The sequence below is a fragment of the Brassica rapa genome, unplaced genomic scaffold (assembly GCF_000309985.2).
Source record: "Brassica rapa cultivar Chiifu-401-42 unplaced genomic scaffold, CAAS_Brap_v3.01 Scaffold1063, whole genome shotgun sequence".
NCBI lineage: Eukaryota > Viridiplantae > Streptophyta > Magnoliopsida > Brassicales > Brassicaceae > Brassica > Brassica rapa.
Genome location: NW_022610997.1, coordinates 9,608 through 28,654, shown reverse-complemented (window position 1 = coordinate 28,654; position 19,047 = coordinate 9,608). Strand labels below are relative to the sequence as shown.

Below are 19,047 nucleotides of genomic sequence, written 5' to 3'. Positions count from 1 at the left end.
CAAATCCCACTCCAAGTTTGTTGCAATAGATAACACAATTCGAATTGTGTGAAGCTTGGCCACTGGTGCAAAAGTATCAATGTAATCTTCCCCATAAGTCTGTGTAAATCCTCTTGCAACCAGCCTAGTCTTGCGCCTATCTATCTCCCCATTTGCAAGGTACTTGATGGTGAAGATCCATCTGCTTGAAACTGCCTTCTTCCCTTTAGGTAACTCACTCTCATACCAAGTATCATTCCTGATCATTGCATCCCTTTCATCTCCTACTGAATCTCTCCAAACCTTGTGCTTCATAGCTTCCTCATAAGATCTTGGTATCTCATTCTCATCCAAGTTACACATAAACACCATGTGCTCTTCTGGAAACTCAGCAAAGGAACACACGGCTTGAGAGGGATGCTCCACAGCCTGGGCATTGTAGTACACTCTCGTGTTTACCCAGTTGGAAGGATCCCTCCTTATCCTTGTGCTCCTCCGCAAGGTCTCAACCTGTTCTTCAGCCTGAACATTCTCTTGTGCTTCCTCTCTTAAACCAGTAGGTTCTCCCTGCTCATTTCCACCTGACTGAGCTTCACTCTCTACTTCCTGTGTCTCCTCCTGATCATGCTGACCTGAATCCTCTTGGTTATGCTCCTGCTCCCCTGATTCAGATCCATTCCCCCTCTCATGATCAAGAGGGGTTGTTCCTCCAGCTTCTCCAGCTTGATTAGAAGGTCCTGTTCTTCCTGGTTCCTGATCTTGGGATAATCCTATCCCTAGCCTCTCCAACAACACTCTCAATGTTGTTGCCTTCTCTGATGGAGCTCGGGACAGATCCTCTAGGTCTTCCCATTTCTTCTCCTCATAATACCCTTTAGACTCAACAAACTTCACTTCTCTAGATACCATAACCCTCCTAGTTATTGGATCATAACATTTGTAGCCTTTCTGAGTGATTGAGTACCCAATGAACATAGCTTTAGTACTCTTTGCTTCTAGCTTGTTCCTTCTTTCTCCGGGAATCATCACATAACATAAGCACCCAAAGACTCTCAAATGATCAATGTGTGGCTTGGTCTTGTTCAATACTTCAAAGGGAGACAGTTTCTTCAAGACACGGGTTGGCACTCTATTGATGAGATAGCAAGCAGTCTGAACAGCATCACTCCAAAACCTCTTAGGGACATTCATGTGGAACATTATTGATCTCGCAACCTCCATCAAATGTCTGTTCTTCCTCTCAGCCACCCCATTTTGTTGTGGTGTGTAGGGACAGCTAGTTTGTTGCACAATCCCATGCTTTGCAAGATGACTCTTGAAAGCATATTCTCCTCCATTATCAGACCTCAGAATCTTCACAGTGGCATTGTACTGGTTAGTAACATATGCTTGGAAGTTCATGAAGGCTTCTAGGACTCTGTCTTTGGAGGGAATCATGGTGATCCATGTGTACTTTGACTTCTCATCAATGAAAGTCACAAAGTACTTATGGCTGTCTCTAGACATACAGGGAGCTGTCCACACGTCTGAATGCACCAGATCAAAGCAATTCTCATATCTGGTTTCTGATGTTGGGAAGACAGTCCTACAGTGCTTTCCAAGTATACAAGCTTCACACTCCAAGTGATTGAACGCCATACTTGGTAGAATCAGTTCAATTGCCTTGGCATGAGGATGTCCCAGCCTTGCATGCCATGTGAGATTATCACACCTATCCGTTGTGCTGCTTAAACACACAGACTCCACAGGACTAGGCGCCTCAGTTGTTTGGAGATGATAGAGCTGATGCTTGCTGTCTCCTCTGCCAATAACCCTTCCAGTCTTCAAATCCTGGAACTCAACTTCATTTGGTCTGAAAACCACTTGACAATCCAGATCAACTGTAGCCTTCTTAACTGAGATTAGATTGGATGTAAACTGAGGTAGGTAGAAGGCAGTGGAGTTCTTCTCAAACAGCTTGAGGTTTCCCACTCCTTCTATTGGGATCCTGGTACCATTGGCTATCATGACACTCCCTGTTGCTGCTTTAACCTCACTGATTAGTCTCTTGTCACTGATCATGTGGTGTGTTGCTCCAGAGTCAATGATGATGGGTTTAGATGTGGATGCTTTGGCAGGAGCACCCTGACTCCGGGTCGTAGCCAAAGCATACACATGCTTAACCAACTCATCCCATTCCTTCTTTGTCACACACTCATCTGCCCTCTTGGTATCCATTCCTCTCATATCCGCACTGTCTCCTACTGTTTCTCCCATGTAAGCTGAGTATGAACACTCTCCTATAACCATCTGCTGAAGTACATCCTTGATTCTCTTCAAGATCACACTCATCCTGTCACTTAAGTGCCCAGACTCGCTATACTTTCTCCATGCCCTTCTCTTCATTAACCACTCCTTAGAAAGTTTTCTCAACCTTCCCTTCTTACAGCTTGTACCTCCCTTCCATCTTTCTGGCTTCCTGTTCATTTCCCACACACAAGTATATTTAACAAGTTCACATACCTCTTCCATAAGGAAGCTGAAGATCACATCTTGCTTCCTCCTTTCTTGACAACATCTCGGATTTGATGTGTGTGTCTTCACCACATCTAGCTCTGACCATACTTCTCTCAGCCTTCCCACAAGCTGATAACACTCATCCTTTCCTTGTCTCAAGCCGCGGATCACCCCTCTGTCCTCAACGACTCTCACAAGCTTAGACTTGCCTAAAGTTGCTTCAATCTCACTCTTTGTAGTGTTTCCTTGAACAACTTCATTTCCCAGCTTCAGACCTCTTGGCTGACCTTCTTCAGTAGCCATTTCCGTGAAAGGTTTCCCCTTTCCATGACTACTCCATAACCCACAGCTTTCCAAAGCTCTCTTTGCCCATCTTGACCAATCGCCCTCCCTCTCTTCTTCAAGCTCCATGGTTGTACTAGATCTGTGCTTCATTTCCATGTTGAGATAGTTTGAATCCATCAGAATATCTCACACCACTCAGATAATAAAGACCAGAACTCAAGAACACCAAGAACACTCAAGAACACTCAAGAACTTTATGAAAAAACGAAATCACACTCTCCCCTTTTTAGCAACCTGGCTCTGATACCATATACACTTTTGTGTATTAGAGCATGATTCAACTAATCAGGGATAATCAGATGAAAAGATTAAAGAGATTAAGAGATTTTAGTGAGAGAATAGAGAGAGAGACTCAAAACTCCATTAATTAATAACTGATGAGGGTTTACAAGTATATAAAGAGAGAGCAACAAGGGATTTCGAAATGTATAAGCATGTGTAGTCAAAGGACAGGCTGGAACTCCTTTTGAATCACTTGGCTGTGCTTTCTCACATGCTTGCACTAGTGTAAAAGCATCCTCTCCTTTCCAGCATCATACAGGCTGTCAAAGTGCTCCCTTATCCTTCCTTATCCTCTTAGGTCGAGTTTACCCTCTTCTCTTCACTAAGTTACCTTCTCATCTCATCAGATAACTTCCCAAGTAGTTACTGTGGTTAAAATAAAGTTACCACAGTAAAACTCTACAGTTACTGTCTCTCCTTGGTCTTCATCTCAATACAAATATGTATGGAGAACAAGGAAAACATGTCAGGAAGTTTCTGGATTGGGCTATATTTGGATCTAGACGAAATAAGGCTTTTTCGGTCCAAAAAGAGAGTTGCAGCCAGAATCTTGATCCACTTGCTTTCTAGCTGGCCTAACAGGACGTGGAGGATCTAAAGCTCATTAGGAGACACTCCAAATCAAGTTCAAGTCGTGGCCCATCATAAACCAAAGAAGAACCACCTTGTTGGTTTGATTTAATTGCAATGTAATGGGTTTAGTTTATTGGGCTTTCATTTAATTTAAACCAAAGACAATTAGGAATTAGAGTAAACCAGATTTGGGTAGATTAGTATTTAAAATTAACCAATTTCGAATTGGATTAGGAGATTAAACCATCTTGGTTTAAATTTAGGGTTTTCAGTTTTATTCTTTTAACATATGTAGCCACGTTTTGGCATGGAGATCAATCAATCGACATTTTTTTTTCAACTTCTTTGTTTTGAGTTTTCTCTCAATTCAGCTGGTGTGTAATATCCAGCTTGGGTTCTCTGATTTGGTGTGTCATATCCAGATCAGAAGCCTTGGAGTATCAGAAGGCGAGCCATCTCTCTTGTGTCCCACATCAATCCACAAACCTTGATACAGATCGAGTCTTTGATTCTCTGTTTGCAAGGATTATCTCTGTGATTGTTGAACTGAAGAGAAGATGGAGCTTGTACAATAATAGGGCAAGCTCTAGAAGATGTCTAGAAGAGTTCAATCAAGCTTCAGAAGTGTTCTGAAGTAGTTATCTTGTGAAGTTAAGTCTAGGAAAGACTTATACTGATCATGTGAAGGTTTTGGAGGAGTTAGAGAGAAGATGGAAGTATGGTGCAAAGATAGGGCGAGTGTACGGACCTCAAGGCCGTACAGCGTCCGTACAACCTATCCAGTACGGCCATTACCCGGATCAGCCTTGCCCAAGTTGTGCAATGTGTGGGCGCGACTTAGGTTGAATCATGTGACCGTTGGAGACTCTTGGAGAGGCAAGGGAAGATTCAAATGGATAAGGTGAGCTGTTGGTATGAGCTGGAAAGGTAAAGGTGCTTTACCTTTACAGCCTTGACTCATCCTATCCATTCAATTCAAATGAAGCAATCTAAGCCCTTTACATTGGATCAAGTCGCCAGCTAAGAACCAGAACATCAAGACCAGTCTTCTCTCATCCTTACCATCCATTCTATCTTGTATTTACAGCCTTAGGATCTAGGTTTATGATCTGAGTTGTGTGAAACTCATATATAAGCTAAGTAATGTCGTTTGTAATAGAATTAAGGGAGTAAGGGGGATTTCCCCTCTCCACTTCATGAATGATAAACTTGTTCTTGAATCTGAAACCCTAATCTTTAATCTCTTACTCTCCTAATCTCTCAGTCTCTTAATCTCTGTTCCTAAGTCTCTTATTCTCTCATAAACACTCTCACCAATCTCTCTTTCTAAATTACCTAGAGCAAGCTCTCATCTTTCTCCACTGGAGTTTATACACACACATACAACCAGAGAAGAGAACTCTACAAATCTCATATGGTATCAGAGCCAGGTTCATCAGAACCTGAGCTGAAGCTTCCGCAAGTCCACAGCTCACGCCTCAGCTCAAAATCAAGCCATTGACGCTTTCCCATCCAGTTCAGTCCCTTATGAAGAAGAAGGCTGAAGCTTGGCGAGTTTCCTTGGTTCCTCATCCTGTTCTCTACCTGCTCAGATGGAGATTATCCTTGGAGGCAAAGGTGTATGGAGAGGCCTAACTAACCTGACTCCAAAGCTCCTTGTTCAAGAGAAGTTTCACATCAGGCTAAAAAGAGTATGGTGTCAAGAGCTTGGCGCCTAGATGTTCTGAAGAAAGGAGGGATCTTTTGAGTTGATGGTACAAGATGGTGGCCATGAACTGAAGGAGAAGGAGGTGGGTGATGATCTAGACTCTCAGTTCCAACAACAGTCATGGCCGGTTTCACAAAATGCAAAAGGAATCAACCTGGTTCCTTGTTGTAAGCGATTCTATACACCATCTTGATAATGAGCTTGTGTTGTTGACTGGTTGTGATGTTGTGATGTGATTGAAAACCTGAGGACTGTTTAAAAGATTATTAAATGAAATAAAATGAATTTAGAATCTGTCCCAGGATGCTTAAAGAGCTTGGTTCCCTAGTAATCCTTTCATTGTACTAGTTATACTAAGTTTACTAGCAGTTGTGTAAGTGCTTTAAAAAGACTAGTAATTTAACAGTATTACTAGGATTACTAGGTATGTTAATATGCTTATCTCCGGTTCATAATGATGCTTGTTGTGATTGATTGAATCTGCTTGCATACATGGATTGAAACCGAATTGAAAGCTGTTGCATATAGTCTTGTGGCTGTCTTACATTGAAGCATGAGATTCATGTCTAAATGCTGAGTAAAGAAGCTTTAAAATGCCTAAGTAGCTTGCATAAACTGAAAAAGAAAATGCTTGTGCTTAGAGAGATTGCTTGCAAAGATAGAACTTGAAAATGACTTGTTTTAATCTGTTGCAATGCTTGTGAGATTGGGAATCAAACTTGATGATTAATCAAGGATTGATCCCAATACTCTTGTGTCTTATCTTTGCTGGAGTTTGAGTGGTGTTTCAGGTTCACAAGAAGTGTTCTTTGCTCACCACCTATCCAAGACAAGAGGAAGACTTGAACCATTGTGTGGAGCAATGGGAAGATACTTGTGTGTAGAAGCTGGTTTAAGAAGCGCAGGCCACGAGGTTGTTGAGCTCCTGGTTCAAGACATACAAGCGGAAGACCAACCATTGTGTGGAGCAATGGGAAGGTTCTTGTGTGTAGAAGCCGGTTTAAGAAGCGCAGGCCACGAGGTTGTTGAGCTCCTGGTTCAAGACACACAAGAAGAAGAAGGTCACCACCTAAGCCATGAGGAAGGCCGGTGATCTGAGGGTACTTGAAGCTGAAGGCAAAAGGGTGGATCAGTGATTTAAGCGCAGCTGTTAGGGTGATGTGCTCCTGGTCTTGAAGTTCATTGAGGCTCATTTCAAGCTTGGATCTCCCCCATTCTCGGTCTCAAGCTTGTGGTGGGGATTCAAATGACCAACCTGAAGAGCTAAAGTTCAAGACATGTTTCCTCCTTATCACTACAACAGAATGATAAAATGAAGCCTGTTGCCAACATTCTGTGGGAAGTCCACAGCCTGCTCCAAAGAGGGTAGAGAGGATGTTGTGACAATGGAGAGATGACTTGTGGTTCTGTCCATGGTGGTTTAGTCACCATAGCCTACACATCAGATGAGTGTAGAGAGGACAGTCGACATACAAAGAAGAGCATCACCAGGAGGGTGATGCAATTTAAACCAAGACCATTGCAAGCTGATCATGGAGTGATCCAGCTGAAGTAGAGGGAAGAAGAAAGCTACTCAATAAGCTTCTGGTGTGAGATGCTTGGAGAGTGAGCATTGCAAGAGGGATGGGCACACCAAGGAGAGGTGTTGGATACTGAATCCAAGCCTCAAACCTGCCAAGTTCAAGTGAACCGTGCCCATGGAGGTTCAAGAGATCAGCTCGGATCTCCTGTTTGTAAGCAAACCTCCTAACCCTTAATAAGAGCTTGTGTCTTTATTTATTGTGCTGTGAGTGGTGTCTAGAGTCCCAGAATCTCATGTTTTGTTTATTGCATTGTCTTGTGTGTTGCCATAGCTTGAATCAGCATGAATGTGTTGTAGAATTGAGTAGAATGTCTATACTGCTTGCATCATGTTTGAACAGCTGTTTTGCATACATAAGCATGTCTCATATTGTCTAAGTTCAATCCGAGTGTGTACTGTTGCTAATGTTTATGTTTAATCCATCAATGAAAGTCTAGCATCAATTAGAAATTGTCTAAGTTGCTTGCATCATTGGGCTTGATTGAAACTGGTGTGCATAGCTTTAATATGTCTCATGGATTGAACCTGTTGCATTCATGTAGTTAATGCTTTAAGATTGTGCATTCATGTATTGATGCATTTAAAAATGAGCCTAAATTGTCAATGTATTGTATAATGCTTGCATTGTCATTTTAGAGATTGAAAACTGCTTGTTCTTGCCTTATTGATTAGCTTGTTTCAAGGTTTATATATTGCTGTGGCATTGGTGATCAAACAGGATAAATTATCTTGGTTTGATCCCAATGGGATGATCTGATCTTGCATTGAGTTGTGGTGGTGTTAGGTACACAAGGAAAGTGATACATGTAACTCACCAACAGCCAAGAATGTAGAGACAAAGGTCTTGTGCCATTGCATATCATCACTAGGACATGTTAGTCCATAATCTACAGGAAGTGTAGTGTGATTGATTATGCAATGAGAGATGGCCATTGCATAATACCATTGGACATATACAGTCCAAAGACTACAGGAAGTGTAGCATGGGTCATTATGCAATGAGAAGTGTGTCTTGTGAGTCTCTCTATGGTGATTCAAACACCCTAGTTCCTGGTTAAGGAAGAGAGTTAACTCACAAGAAGAAAGCTATCATGAAAGACTGATAGTTATAGACCATGGAGATGCATAGGATCATCACAAGCTTAGCTCCTTCTAGTCTCGGTTCTAAGCTTGAGGGGGAGTCTTAATGCATATGATCCATGGTCAGTAACAAGTCTTTTGCAAAAGCTTCTACAAGGATCATCAACCGGACCAAGTCAGTGACGTGTCTAGGCAAGAGGCTGTTCAGAGCAGCCTTGGCGAGTGAGGAAGAAGGCTCTCCATCAATGCGGCTTCAATGAGAGGTGATTGAGGAGAAGCTGATGAATCCATTCTGCCTTTCCAAGAAGTTGACGATGCCATGAAGATGGTGCATTGGTCGAGTTTGGAAACTCACAAAAACACAAGGGAAGTTCCCTTAGACTTTTTAAAACTCCTTTCAATCTTTTTCATTCATCTTATTCATTGCTTGTGCTTGAAAAGATACTTAAGATGATTATTATTGAATTGTGAGATTGTGTGCATCAAATGTGATGCAGGATATTCATTTTCTTGTTTTTGATAGGTACTGATGCACCTTTGGGATAATGTATCAGGTACCATGGCTTGAGCCTCACTAAAGATGTTCGTGGTCAGTTCCTAGCTTCTCTAAGATGGCTGAGAAGTCTGTTGAGAGGGGGAGATCCAAACCAGTTCTATGAAGAGGGCAAGCCGTATGTGAAGTGTTGATCAGCCTCACTGGTGTTTTGAAAATGATCTGGCCGTGTCCTAGCTTCTCTAAGATGGCTGTGAAGTCAGTTGAGAGGGGGAGACTTCAAACCGGTTCCATGAAGAGGTGAAGCTGAAGTGTGAAGTGTGCGCAAAGCTGTGAAGAGTTGCTGCACCTAGTAGGCCACGATCCAGAGCTTCTTGTGTCCAACCACACTGGTTCTAAGGCACAAGAGCTCACTGGCCAATCCCTAGGCCTTGGAGAGCTCTACTCTTTTTCCCTTGCAAGGTTTTGTCCCAATGGGTTTTCCTTGTAAGGTTTTTAATGAGGGAGACTCTTCAGAGTTCCAAGCTTAACTTAGGATCAACTAAAGTTAAGCTTGAGGGGGAGTGTTGAACTGAAGAGAAGATGGAGCTTGTACAATAATAGGGCAAGCTCTAGAAGATGTCTAGAAGAGTTCAATCAAGCTTCAGAAGTGTTCTGAAGTAGTTATCTTGTGAAGTTAAGTCTAGGAAAGACTTATACTGATCATGTGAAGGTTTTGGAGGAGTTAGAGAGAAGATGGAAGTATGGTGCAAAGATAGGGCGAGTGTACGGACCTCAAGGCCGTACAGCGTCCGTACAACCTTATCAGTACGGCCATTACCCGGATCAGCCTTGCCCAAGTTGTGCAATGTGTGGGCGCGACTTAGGTTGAATCATGTGACCGTTGGAGACTCTTGGAGAGGCAAGGGAAGATTCAAATGGATAAGGTGAGCTGTTGGTATGAGCTGGAAAGGTAAAGGTGCTTTACCTTTACAGCCTTGACTCATCCTATCCATTCAATTCAAATGAAGCAATCTAAGCCCTTTACATTGGATCAAGTCGCCAGCTAAGAACCAGAACATCAAGACCAGTCTTCTCTCATCCTTACCATCCATTCTATCTTGTATTTACAGCCTTAGGATCTAGGTTTATGATCTGAGTTGTGTGAAACTCATATATAAGCTAAGTAATGTCGTTTGTAATAGAATTAAGGGAGTAAGGGGGATTTCCCCTCTCCACTTCATGAATGATAAACTTGTTCTTGAATCTGAAACCCTAATCTTTAATCTCTTACTCTCCTAATCTCTCAGTCTCTTAATCTCTGTTCCTAAGTCTCTTATTCTCTCATAAACACTCTCACCAATCTCTCTTTCTAAATTACCTAGAGCAAGCTCTCATCTTTCTCCATTGGAGTTTATACACACACATACAACCAGAGAAGAGAACTCTACAAATCTCATAGTGATCCATCCTAGACACTAAGCAGGGTGATCCTGTGTCTGTGGAGCAGAAAAAAAACATCTTTATAGCATCCATAGCTCTAAGGAGAAGACCATATCCATCACCTTTCATCCACCCACGCCCCTTCAAGTGATCCAGGGAGAGACAGCCATTCCAGGGCTGCACCAAGTGGTATCAGAGCCTCTTGAGGGTTAGGGTTTGAAGTTTTAACAAGGGAGCACGAAATTTATCAGTTAACAAACTGTATTCTATGTCTGGATATGAAGAAGAGCTTACAATTCCATTCTTCTATGGGAAGATTGATACAGAGGCATACCTTGATTGGGAAAAGAAGATGGAGTTTCTCTTTGGACTCCTATACTACACTGAAAAGAAAAAGGTATGTCTAGCAGTCAATGGACTCTGTGGAAGTGCATCTCATGGTGGCAGAGAGTTTCTCAGACTAGGAGATTTGAAAAAAAACCACAAATTATTTCATGGGTGGAGATGAAGACCTTGATGAAGAAGAGGTTTGTCTCGCAGTGGAAACTTCCAAAACTAAAACCAGAAGCAGCAACAAAGCTTACTACTTTAGATCAGCCTGCCTATTGGTCTGAATTGTCATTAAAACCGGCTGAGAGAAGATCTGTGGTTCCGGTTCTATCATTAAAACAAGAGGAGGAAAAGCTGCAAGCTTCTATATTAGCTTCTCCAATAAAACAGATTGAGGAGAGTCATAAAACTGAACCAGAACCAACAACTCTTTGTTTAAAACTAGAGGAGGAGGCAGAAGTTGCAGAAGCTGAGTGTGGCCACGTGCCTGATCAAATAAAACAAGAAGAAAAAGTTCCTGGAGGGTCATCTAAAGCTCTTGAATTGGTGCTTCCTACTGTTGAGCAAGGTGATAACTTTAAGTCTTTAGCTTGTGAGTTACTAATCAGACCTTTGGTATGTCTTCAGCTCAGCTTAGTGGAGAACATCTGAGAGTTGTTAAGGGCCTGCAACAAGTTGTTTTTGAACCAGGAGGAAGCTTGTGTGTGGTTAGAAGAAATAAACAAATTCTAGATCAGAAAGCAACTGCATACAAGCTCAATTTGCAAGGTTCATTCACTCTTGAAAAACAAGATTTGTGGTCAAATCTTTTTAAAGGGAGAGAGAATGGTATGATAAAAACTATTTGCAGAGAGAATGAAGGAGAGTCAGGAGGTAACACGTCCTTTATCTGGTTCATAACTGACCAGAACAAGCTGAGAAGAGATAAACAGGAACTGGTGGTGGTTATAGAGAAGCCAGAACTGGAGGATGAGTATGGGGACCAAACCACACGACCACCTGACCAGAAGGATGTTAAACTGAGAGTACATGGTCTCATGTTCATGATCAGGACGTGGGTAGGATCATCCTGGAGAGAAGCATTCAACTGCAAACTCAACAAAGTGGAGAAATCATCTGCCTTAGAAGCCACATGTAGTGAGGAAAGTTCCAAGATGTTGCTGAGACATGAAGAAGGACTGCAGAGCTTTGTGTTTCATCCTGGAGAGACTAGAGAGGTGATGATATATCTCATGGCCAGGTCAGGAACTTTGGAGTTAAATTATCAAGGTTCTATCATCCTACAGAGCTTGGATTTGAGGACAAATCCTTTTAAAGGAGGAGGGGATGGTGTGATCCTGATCAGGATTGGAATCAATGGATTGAAGCCAATGTATGGGTCAGCTATACGACTGATCATGGTGCAGTTTAATGGACAATATCATACTCTTATTGGCATGATCTATGAGGTTCTGGATAGAGAGAAGAGAAGAACTGTTGGTACTGCCTTGAAACAGCTTGAACAAAGAGGATTCAACCAACTGAGCTTAACAGGAGCTATGGATACCATTCACCTCGTCCAAATATGTATGGAGAACAAGGAAAACATGTCAGGAAGTTTCTGGATTGGGCTATATTTGGATCTAGACGAAATAAGGCTTTTTCGGTCCAAAAAGAGAGTTGCAGCCAGAATCTTGATCCACTTGCTTTCTAGCTGGCCTAACAGGACGTGGAGGATCTAAAGCTCATTAGTATGATTTTTAAAGAGATCTCTACTCTGGTAGTATGTGTGTGTGTATAAGCTTCAATGAAGAATGATTAGAGCTTGTTCTAGGTGATATAGAGAAAAGGATTGATGAGAGTGTTTATGAGTATGTGAGAGACTTAAGAACAGAGATTAAGAGACTTAAGAGACTTAAGAGACTAGAGAGAGACTGAGAGAATAAGAGACTGAAGATTAGTGTTTCAGATTAGAGAAGGAGAAGGGAAACCCCACCCTTACTCACTTGAGAGTTACAAAACATCACTTATGAGCTTATATATGCTCTTTACAACTTGCAATCATAAACCTAAATCTAAGGGCTGTTATAACTTGAATTTAAATGAATGGATGAGATGGACAGATGGTCTTGGTCGTGGCTGTGCTGTTCCTGATGGATAATTGGTCCATTTGAATCTGGTCAAGGGAAGGCTGGCTCCTTATTGGCTAGCTAAAGGCTCCCATGAATCTGCCCACTTCTTTTGCTAGATACATGGTCTCCTTTTGCTTTTTACTTTACAGCAAGAGACTCTCCTTTCCAGCCTGTCACTCGCCAGCCTCTCCTTTGTCTTCTTCTCTTAAGAATTTCACCAGTACCCTATTTTTGCACCAACTTCAACTATGCTCAAATGGTTGACTGGTGAACTTTCGGGATGTCTCGGTCCGTACGGATCCGTACGGTCCGTACAATGTCCGTACCAAATCCGTACGGCCAGTCCCTAAGTTTGCACACTCGCCCAAATACTCTTCTAAGTCCCTCCTGGACTTGGCCCTATTTTTGCACCACACTTCCATCTTCTCTCTAACTCCTCCAAAGCCCTCACATGATCAGTCTAAGTCTTTCCTAGACTTATCTTCACAAGATAACTTCTTCAGAACACTTCTGAAGCTTGATTGAACTCTTCTAGACATCTTCTAGAGCTTGCCCTATCATTGTACAAGCTCCATCTTCTCTTCAGTTCAACACTCCCCCTCAAGCTTGACTTTAGGAGATCCTAAGCCAAGCTTGGAACTCTGAAGAGTCTCCCTCATTAAAAACCTTACAAGGAAAACCCATTGGGACAAAACCTTGCAAGGGAAAAAGAGTAGAGCTCTCCAAAGCCTAGGGATTGGCCAGTGAGCTCTTGTGCCTTAAAACCAGTATGGTTGGACACAAGAAGCTCTGGATCACGGCCTAATAGGTGCAGCAACTCTTCACAGCTTTGCGCACACTTCACATTTCAGCTTCACCTCTTCATGGAACCGGTTTGAAGTCTCCCCCTCTCAACTGACTTCACAGCCATCTTAGAGAAGCTAGGACACGACCAGATCATCTTCAAAACACCAGTGAGACTGATCAACACTTCACACACGGCTTGCCCTCTTCATAAAACTGGTTTGGATCTCCCCCTCTCAACAGACTTCTCAGCCATCTTAGAGAAGCTGGGAACTGACCAGGAACATCTTTAATGAGGCTCAAGCAATGGTACCTGATACATTATCCCAAAGGTGCATCAGTACCTATCAAAAACAAGAAAATGAATATCCTGCATCACACTTGATGCACACAATCTCACAATTCAATCATAATGATCTTAAGTATCTTTTCAAGCACAAGCAATGAATAAGATGAATGAAAAAGATTGAAAAGAGTTTTAAAAGTCTAAGGGAACTTCCCTTGTGTTTTTGTGAGTTTCCAAACTCGGCCAATGCACCATCTTCATGGCATCATCAACTTCTTGGAAAGGCAGAATGGATTCATCAGCTTCTCCTCAATCACCTCTCATTGAAGCCGCATTGATGGAGAGCCTTCCTCCTCACTCGCCAAGGCTGCTCTGAACAGCCTCTTGCCTAGACACGCCACTGACTTGGTCCGGTTGATGATCCTTGTAGAAGCTTTTGCAAAAAACTTGTTACTGACCATGGATCATATGCATTAAGACTCCCCCTCAAGCTTAGAACCGAGACTAGAAGGAGCTAAGCTTGTGATGATCCTATGCATCTCCATGGTCTAATAACTATCATCTTTCATGATAGCTTTCTTCTTGTGAGTTTACTCTCTTCCTTAACCAGGAACTAGGGTGTTTGAATCACCATAGAGAGTCTCACAAGACACACCTCTCATTGCATAATGACCCATGCTACACTTCCTGTAGACTAAGGACTAGATATGTCCAATGGTATTATGCAATGGCCATCTCTCATTGCATACTCAATCACACTACACTTCCTGTAGATTATGGACTAACATGTCCTAGTGATGATATGCAATGGCACAAGACCTTTGTCTTTACATTCTTGGTTGTTGGTGAGTTACATGTATCCCATTCCTTGTGTACCTAACACCACCACAACTCAATGCAAGATCAGATCATCCCATTGGGATCAAACCAAGATTATCCATCCTGTTTGATCACCAATGCCACAATAATATATAATACTTGAAACAAGCTAGACAATCAAGACAATCAATTCAGTTTTGTTTTTTTTTTTTTTTAAATGCAACAATAGATGACTGCATTAGGTTACATACTAACTATATGAATGAAACAGATTAAATCTAAATTGAACACAAGTCTAGATGATACTTATGCAATCAAGGCGACAAGAGTGACTCAATTCATGCTTATGCTCACTAGTTTTATCAAAGCCAATGATTCAAATAGCTTAGACATACTTCTAAGTGCTTATAAGACATCACTGATGGATTTAACTATGGCATAGCAACAATCAGAACTGGACTGAGTGTAGACAAGTAGATTTCAATCTCTAATAATGACAATGCAAGTTCTGTTTTTAAGTTCTCTAAATGCAATGCAAGCTTATCAGTACATTTGCAATTTAGGCTCATTTTTAAATGCATTATTATATGAATGCACAATCTTAAAGCTTTAGCTATGTGAATGCAACAGGTTCAATCCATGCGCAGTATTAAGGCTATGCACAACAGTTTCAATCAAAACCAATGATGCAAACAACTTAGACAATTTCTAATTGATGCAAGACTTTCATTGGTGGATTAAGCATAGACAATAGCATCAGATAACAATAGGATTGAACTTAGACAGTATGAGATATGCTGATGAATGCAAAATAACTTATCAATCATGATGCAAGCAGCAGAGACATTCTACTCAATTCTACAACACATTCATGATGATTCAAGCTATGACAACCCTCAAGACAATGCAATAAACAGAACATGAGATTCTGGGACTCTAAACATTATTTACTATCAATATGACAATGCAGCAGCAAAACAATTTCAGTGCAATTAGCCTAGACATTCTACTAGAGGCTATAAACTCTTAATGGAATTAGGGAAAGCACATAGTATAATCAGAAGATAAACCTATCAAGACATATTAAGATAGATGAGATTAGGTTTACTCCCTTGGTTAAGATGATGAGAAATGGTTCTCAAAGTTACCACTTGAATCCTTACTTCTTCTTCTTCTCTTATTGCAATCACCCTTCTGAATTCACCACCATGATGGAATGCTTGTGGATGCTTCAGCTACTTCTTCAATCACCTCACAATAGAGGCCGCCTTGATAGAGTAGCCTTCTTCTTCACACAGCCAAGAGTGCTCTGTCTTAGTTTGAGCACCCTCTTGAATAGGCACGCCACTGCCTAGACCCGGTTGGCTTCTTCTTCAGTTACTTGCAATGGTAGTAGGAAGACCAGTGAGCTTCAAGTGGGTTTTACAACCATCTGCGCTTCACCCTTCTTGTAGTAACTCTCCATTGCACACACAATGGACACCATTTTTTCTCTTTAAACTCGGATTTGATGATGAACTAGGAACACCTTTTGTGAACCTGAAACATCACTCAAACTCTAGCCAAGATATAACACAATTGCATTGGGATCAATCCTTGACTTCATCAAGTTTGATCACCAATGTCTCAAGCTTTATAACATTAGATAGAATCAAGACAATGTCAAGTTCTTAACTATGCAATCAACCATTCTCTAAATACTAAGCAAGACCTTATCAAATTCAAGTCAAAGTATTTAGGCAATTTTAATCACTCCTTAATATGCAACTTAGACTTTAATCTAAATGCAACAATACAAGGCAGCAACAAGGCAGTATGCATTAATCTTAATCAGTTTCTAACTCATGAAAGCAAGTATGATTAGATAATATAATCTATCATCTTAACAAGACAAGTTAATTTAGAGCTGAGATTAAGCATTTAACCATTTTCAATAGTATTGATGTCAAAACTTGATTAATAAATCATCAAGTTTGATTCCCAATATCACAAGCAATGCAACAGATAGACACAAGGCATTATCAAGTTCTATTCTTTGCAAGCTAGCTCTCTAAGTACAAGCAAGATCCTAACAGATTCAAGACAAGTTACTTAGGCACTTTTAAAAACTTCTTTACTCAGCACTTTAGACATGAATCTAATGCTTCAATGTAAGACAGCCACAAGACTATATGCAACAGCTTTAAATTCAGTTTCAATCCATGTATGCAAGCAGATTCAGTTAATCACACTAAGCATCACTATGAAACGAAGCTAAGCATATTAATCACATTCAGTCACCAAACAAAGCTCTTAAAGTATCCTGGGACAGATTCTAAACATTTTAATTTATCAATCTTTAACAATCCTCAGGTTTTCAATCACATCACACATTATAACCAGTCAACAACACAAGCTCATTATCAAGATGGTTTATAGAATCGCTTACAGCAAGGAACCAGGTTGATTCCTTTTGCATTTTATGAACCCAGCCATGAATTTTGTTGAATCTAAGAGCCTGGTTTGACCCCCATCTCTTTCTCCTTCAGTTCATGGCCACCATCTTGTATTCCCCACCCAAATAACCCCTCATTTCTTCAAGCCTTCAACACGCCAACTTCTAGATGACTTTCTTTTGGCAACCAGATGAGAAACAGCTCTTGAAGCAAGGCACCATAGAGGTAGAATAACTCAACCTCTCCATACACCTTTGCTTCCCGTGAGAATCTTCATTAGGACAGGTAGGGATGGCTGAGAGACAAGGAGTACACGCCATGGCTTCAGTCTTCTTCTTCCTCTTGAAGAAACAAGATCCGGATGAACATGTCTTTAAGGTTTGGCTTTGGCTTTGAGCTGAGGGTAGAGCTGGTGTTGTGTGGAAGCTACAGCTCAGGTTCTGATGAACCTGGCTCTGATACCATATGATTTTTAAAGAGATCTCTACTCTGGTAGTATGTGTGTGTGTATAAGCTTCAATGAAGAATGATTAGAGCTTGTTCTAGGTAATATAGAGAAAAGGATTGATGAGAGTGTTTATGAGTATGTGAGAGACTTAAGAACAGAGATTAAGAGACTTAAGAGACTTAAGAGACTAGAGAGAGACTGAGAGAATAAGAGACTGAAGATTAGTGTTTCAGATTAGAGAAGGAGAAGGGAAACCCCCTTACTCACTTGAGAGTTACAAAACATCACTTATGAGCTTATATATGCTCTTTACAACTTGCAATCATAAACCTAAATCTAAGGGCTGTTATAACTTGAATTTAAATGAATGGATGAGATGGACAGATGGTCTTGGTCGTGGCTGTGCTGTTCCTGATGGATAATTGGTCCATTTGAATCTGGTCAAGGGAAGGCTGGCTCCTTATTGGCTAGCTAAAGGCTCCCATGAATCTGCCCACTTCTTTTGCTAGATACATGGTCTCCTTTTGCTTTTTACTTTACAGCAAGAGACTCTCCTTTCCAGCCTGTCACTCGCCAGCCTCTCCTTTGTCTTCTTCTCTTAAGAATTTCACCAGTACCCTATTTTTGCACTAACTTCAACTATGCTCAAATGGTTGACTGGTGAACTTTCGGGATGTCTCGGTCCGTACGGATCCGTACGGTCCGTACAATGTCCGTACCAAATCCGTACGGCCAGTCCCTAAGTTTGCACACTCGCCCAAATACTCTTCTAAGTCCCTCCTGGACTTGGCCCTATTTTTGCACCACACTTCCATCTTCTCTCTAACTCCTCCAAAGCCCTCACATGATCAGTCTAAGTCTTTCCTAGACTTATCTTCACAAGATAACTTCTTCAGAACACTTCTGAAGCTTGATTGAACTCTTCTAGACATCTTCTAGAGCTTGCCCTATCATTGTACAAGCTCCATCTTCTCTTCAGTTCAACAATTAGGAGACACTCCAAATCAAGTTCAAGTCGTGGCCCATCATAAACCAAAGAAGAACCACCTTGTTGGTTTGATTTAATTGCAATGTAATGGGTTTAGTTTATTGGGCTTTCATTTAATTTAAACCAAAGACAATTAGGAATTAGAGTAAACCAGATTTGGGTAGATTAGTATTTAAAATTAACCAATTTCGAATTGGATTAGGAGATTAAACCATCTTGATTTAAATTTAGGATTTTCAGTTTTATTCTTTTAACATATATAGCCACGTTTTGGCATGGAGATCAATCAATCGACATTTTTTTTTCAACTTCTTTGTTTTGAGTTTTCTCTCAATTCAGCTGGTGTGTAATATCCAGCTTGGGTTCTCTGATTTGGTGTGTCATATCCAGATCAGAAGCCTTGGAGTATCAGGAGGCGAGCCATCTCTCTTGTGTCCCACATCAATCCACAAACCTTGATACAGATCGAGTCTTTGATTCTCTGTTTGCAAGGATTATCTCTGTGATCCATCCTAGACACTAAGCAGGGTGATCCTGTGTCTGTGGAGCAGAAAAAAAACATCTTTATAGCATCCATAGCTCTAAGGAGAAGACCATATCCATCACCTTTCATCCACCCACGCCCCTTCAAGTGATCCAGGGAGAGACAGCCATTCCAGGGCTGCACCACTGGTGAACTTTCGGGATGTCTCGGTCCGTACGGATCCGTACGGTCCGTACAACGTCCGTACCAAATCCGTACAGCCAGTCCCTAAGTTTGCACACTCGCCCAAATACTCTTCTAAGTCCCTCCTGGACTTGGCCCTATCTTTGCACCACACTTCCATCTTCTCTCTAACTCCTTCAAAGCCCTCACATGATCAGTCTAAGTCTTTCCTAGACTTATC

General features: G+C 41.4%; 1 protein-coding gene and 2 long non-coding RNA genes across 3 annotated transcripts; 1 reads left to right on the top strand and 2 right to left on the bottom strand.

Annotated features, from left to right (window-relative positions):
- Positions 1-3,773: 3,773 nt before the first annotated feature.
- On the bottom strand, positions 3,774-18,955 carry LOC117131587. The gene is made up of 2 exons (XR_004454700.1): positions 18,615-18,955; positions 3,774-4,161 (listed from the first exon to the last, which is right to left on the bottom strand). It is a non-coding gene; the product is annotated as an uncharacterized LOC117131587 (long non-coding RNA).
- LOC117131586 lies at positions 4,222-6,500 on the top strand. The gene is made up of 2 exons (XM_033283653.1): positions 4,222-5,550; positions 6,175-6,500. The coding sequence occupies exons 1-2, from the start codon at positions 5,427-5,429 to the stop codon at positions 6,474-6,476; spliced, it is 426 nt and encodes a 141-aa protein (XP_033139544.1). The 5' UTR covers positions 4,222-5,426; the 3' UTR covers positions 6,477-6,500.
- LOC117131588 lies at positions 14,596-17,325 on the bottom strand. Its single transcript, XR_004454701.1, has 2 exons — positions 16,718-17,325; positions 14,596-15,828 (listed from the first exon to the last, which is right to left on the bottom strand). It is a non-coding gene; the product is annotated as an uncharacterized LOC117131588 (long non-coding RNA).
- Positions 18,956-19,047: the final 92 nt, after the last annotated feature.

Bases quoted from the DNA above. Each gene is read 5' to 3' on its own strand.
- LOC117131586 (XM_033283653.1), top strand. From the start codon at position 5,427: ATGGTACAAGATGGTGGCCATGAACTGAAGGAGAAGGAGGTGGGTGAT. The intron at 5,551-6,174 runs GTAAGCGATTCT...GTGGTGTTTCAG, and splicing joins AATCAACCTGGTTCCTTGTT to GTTCACAAGAAGTGTTCTTT.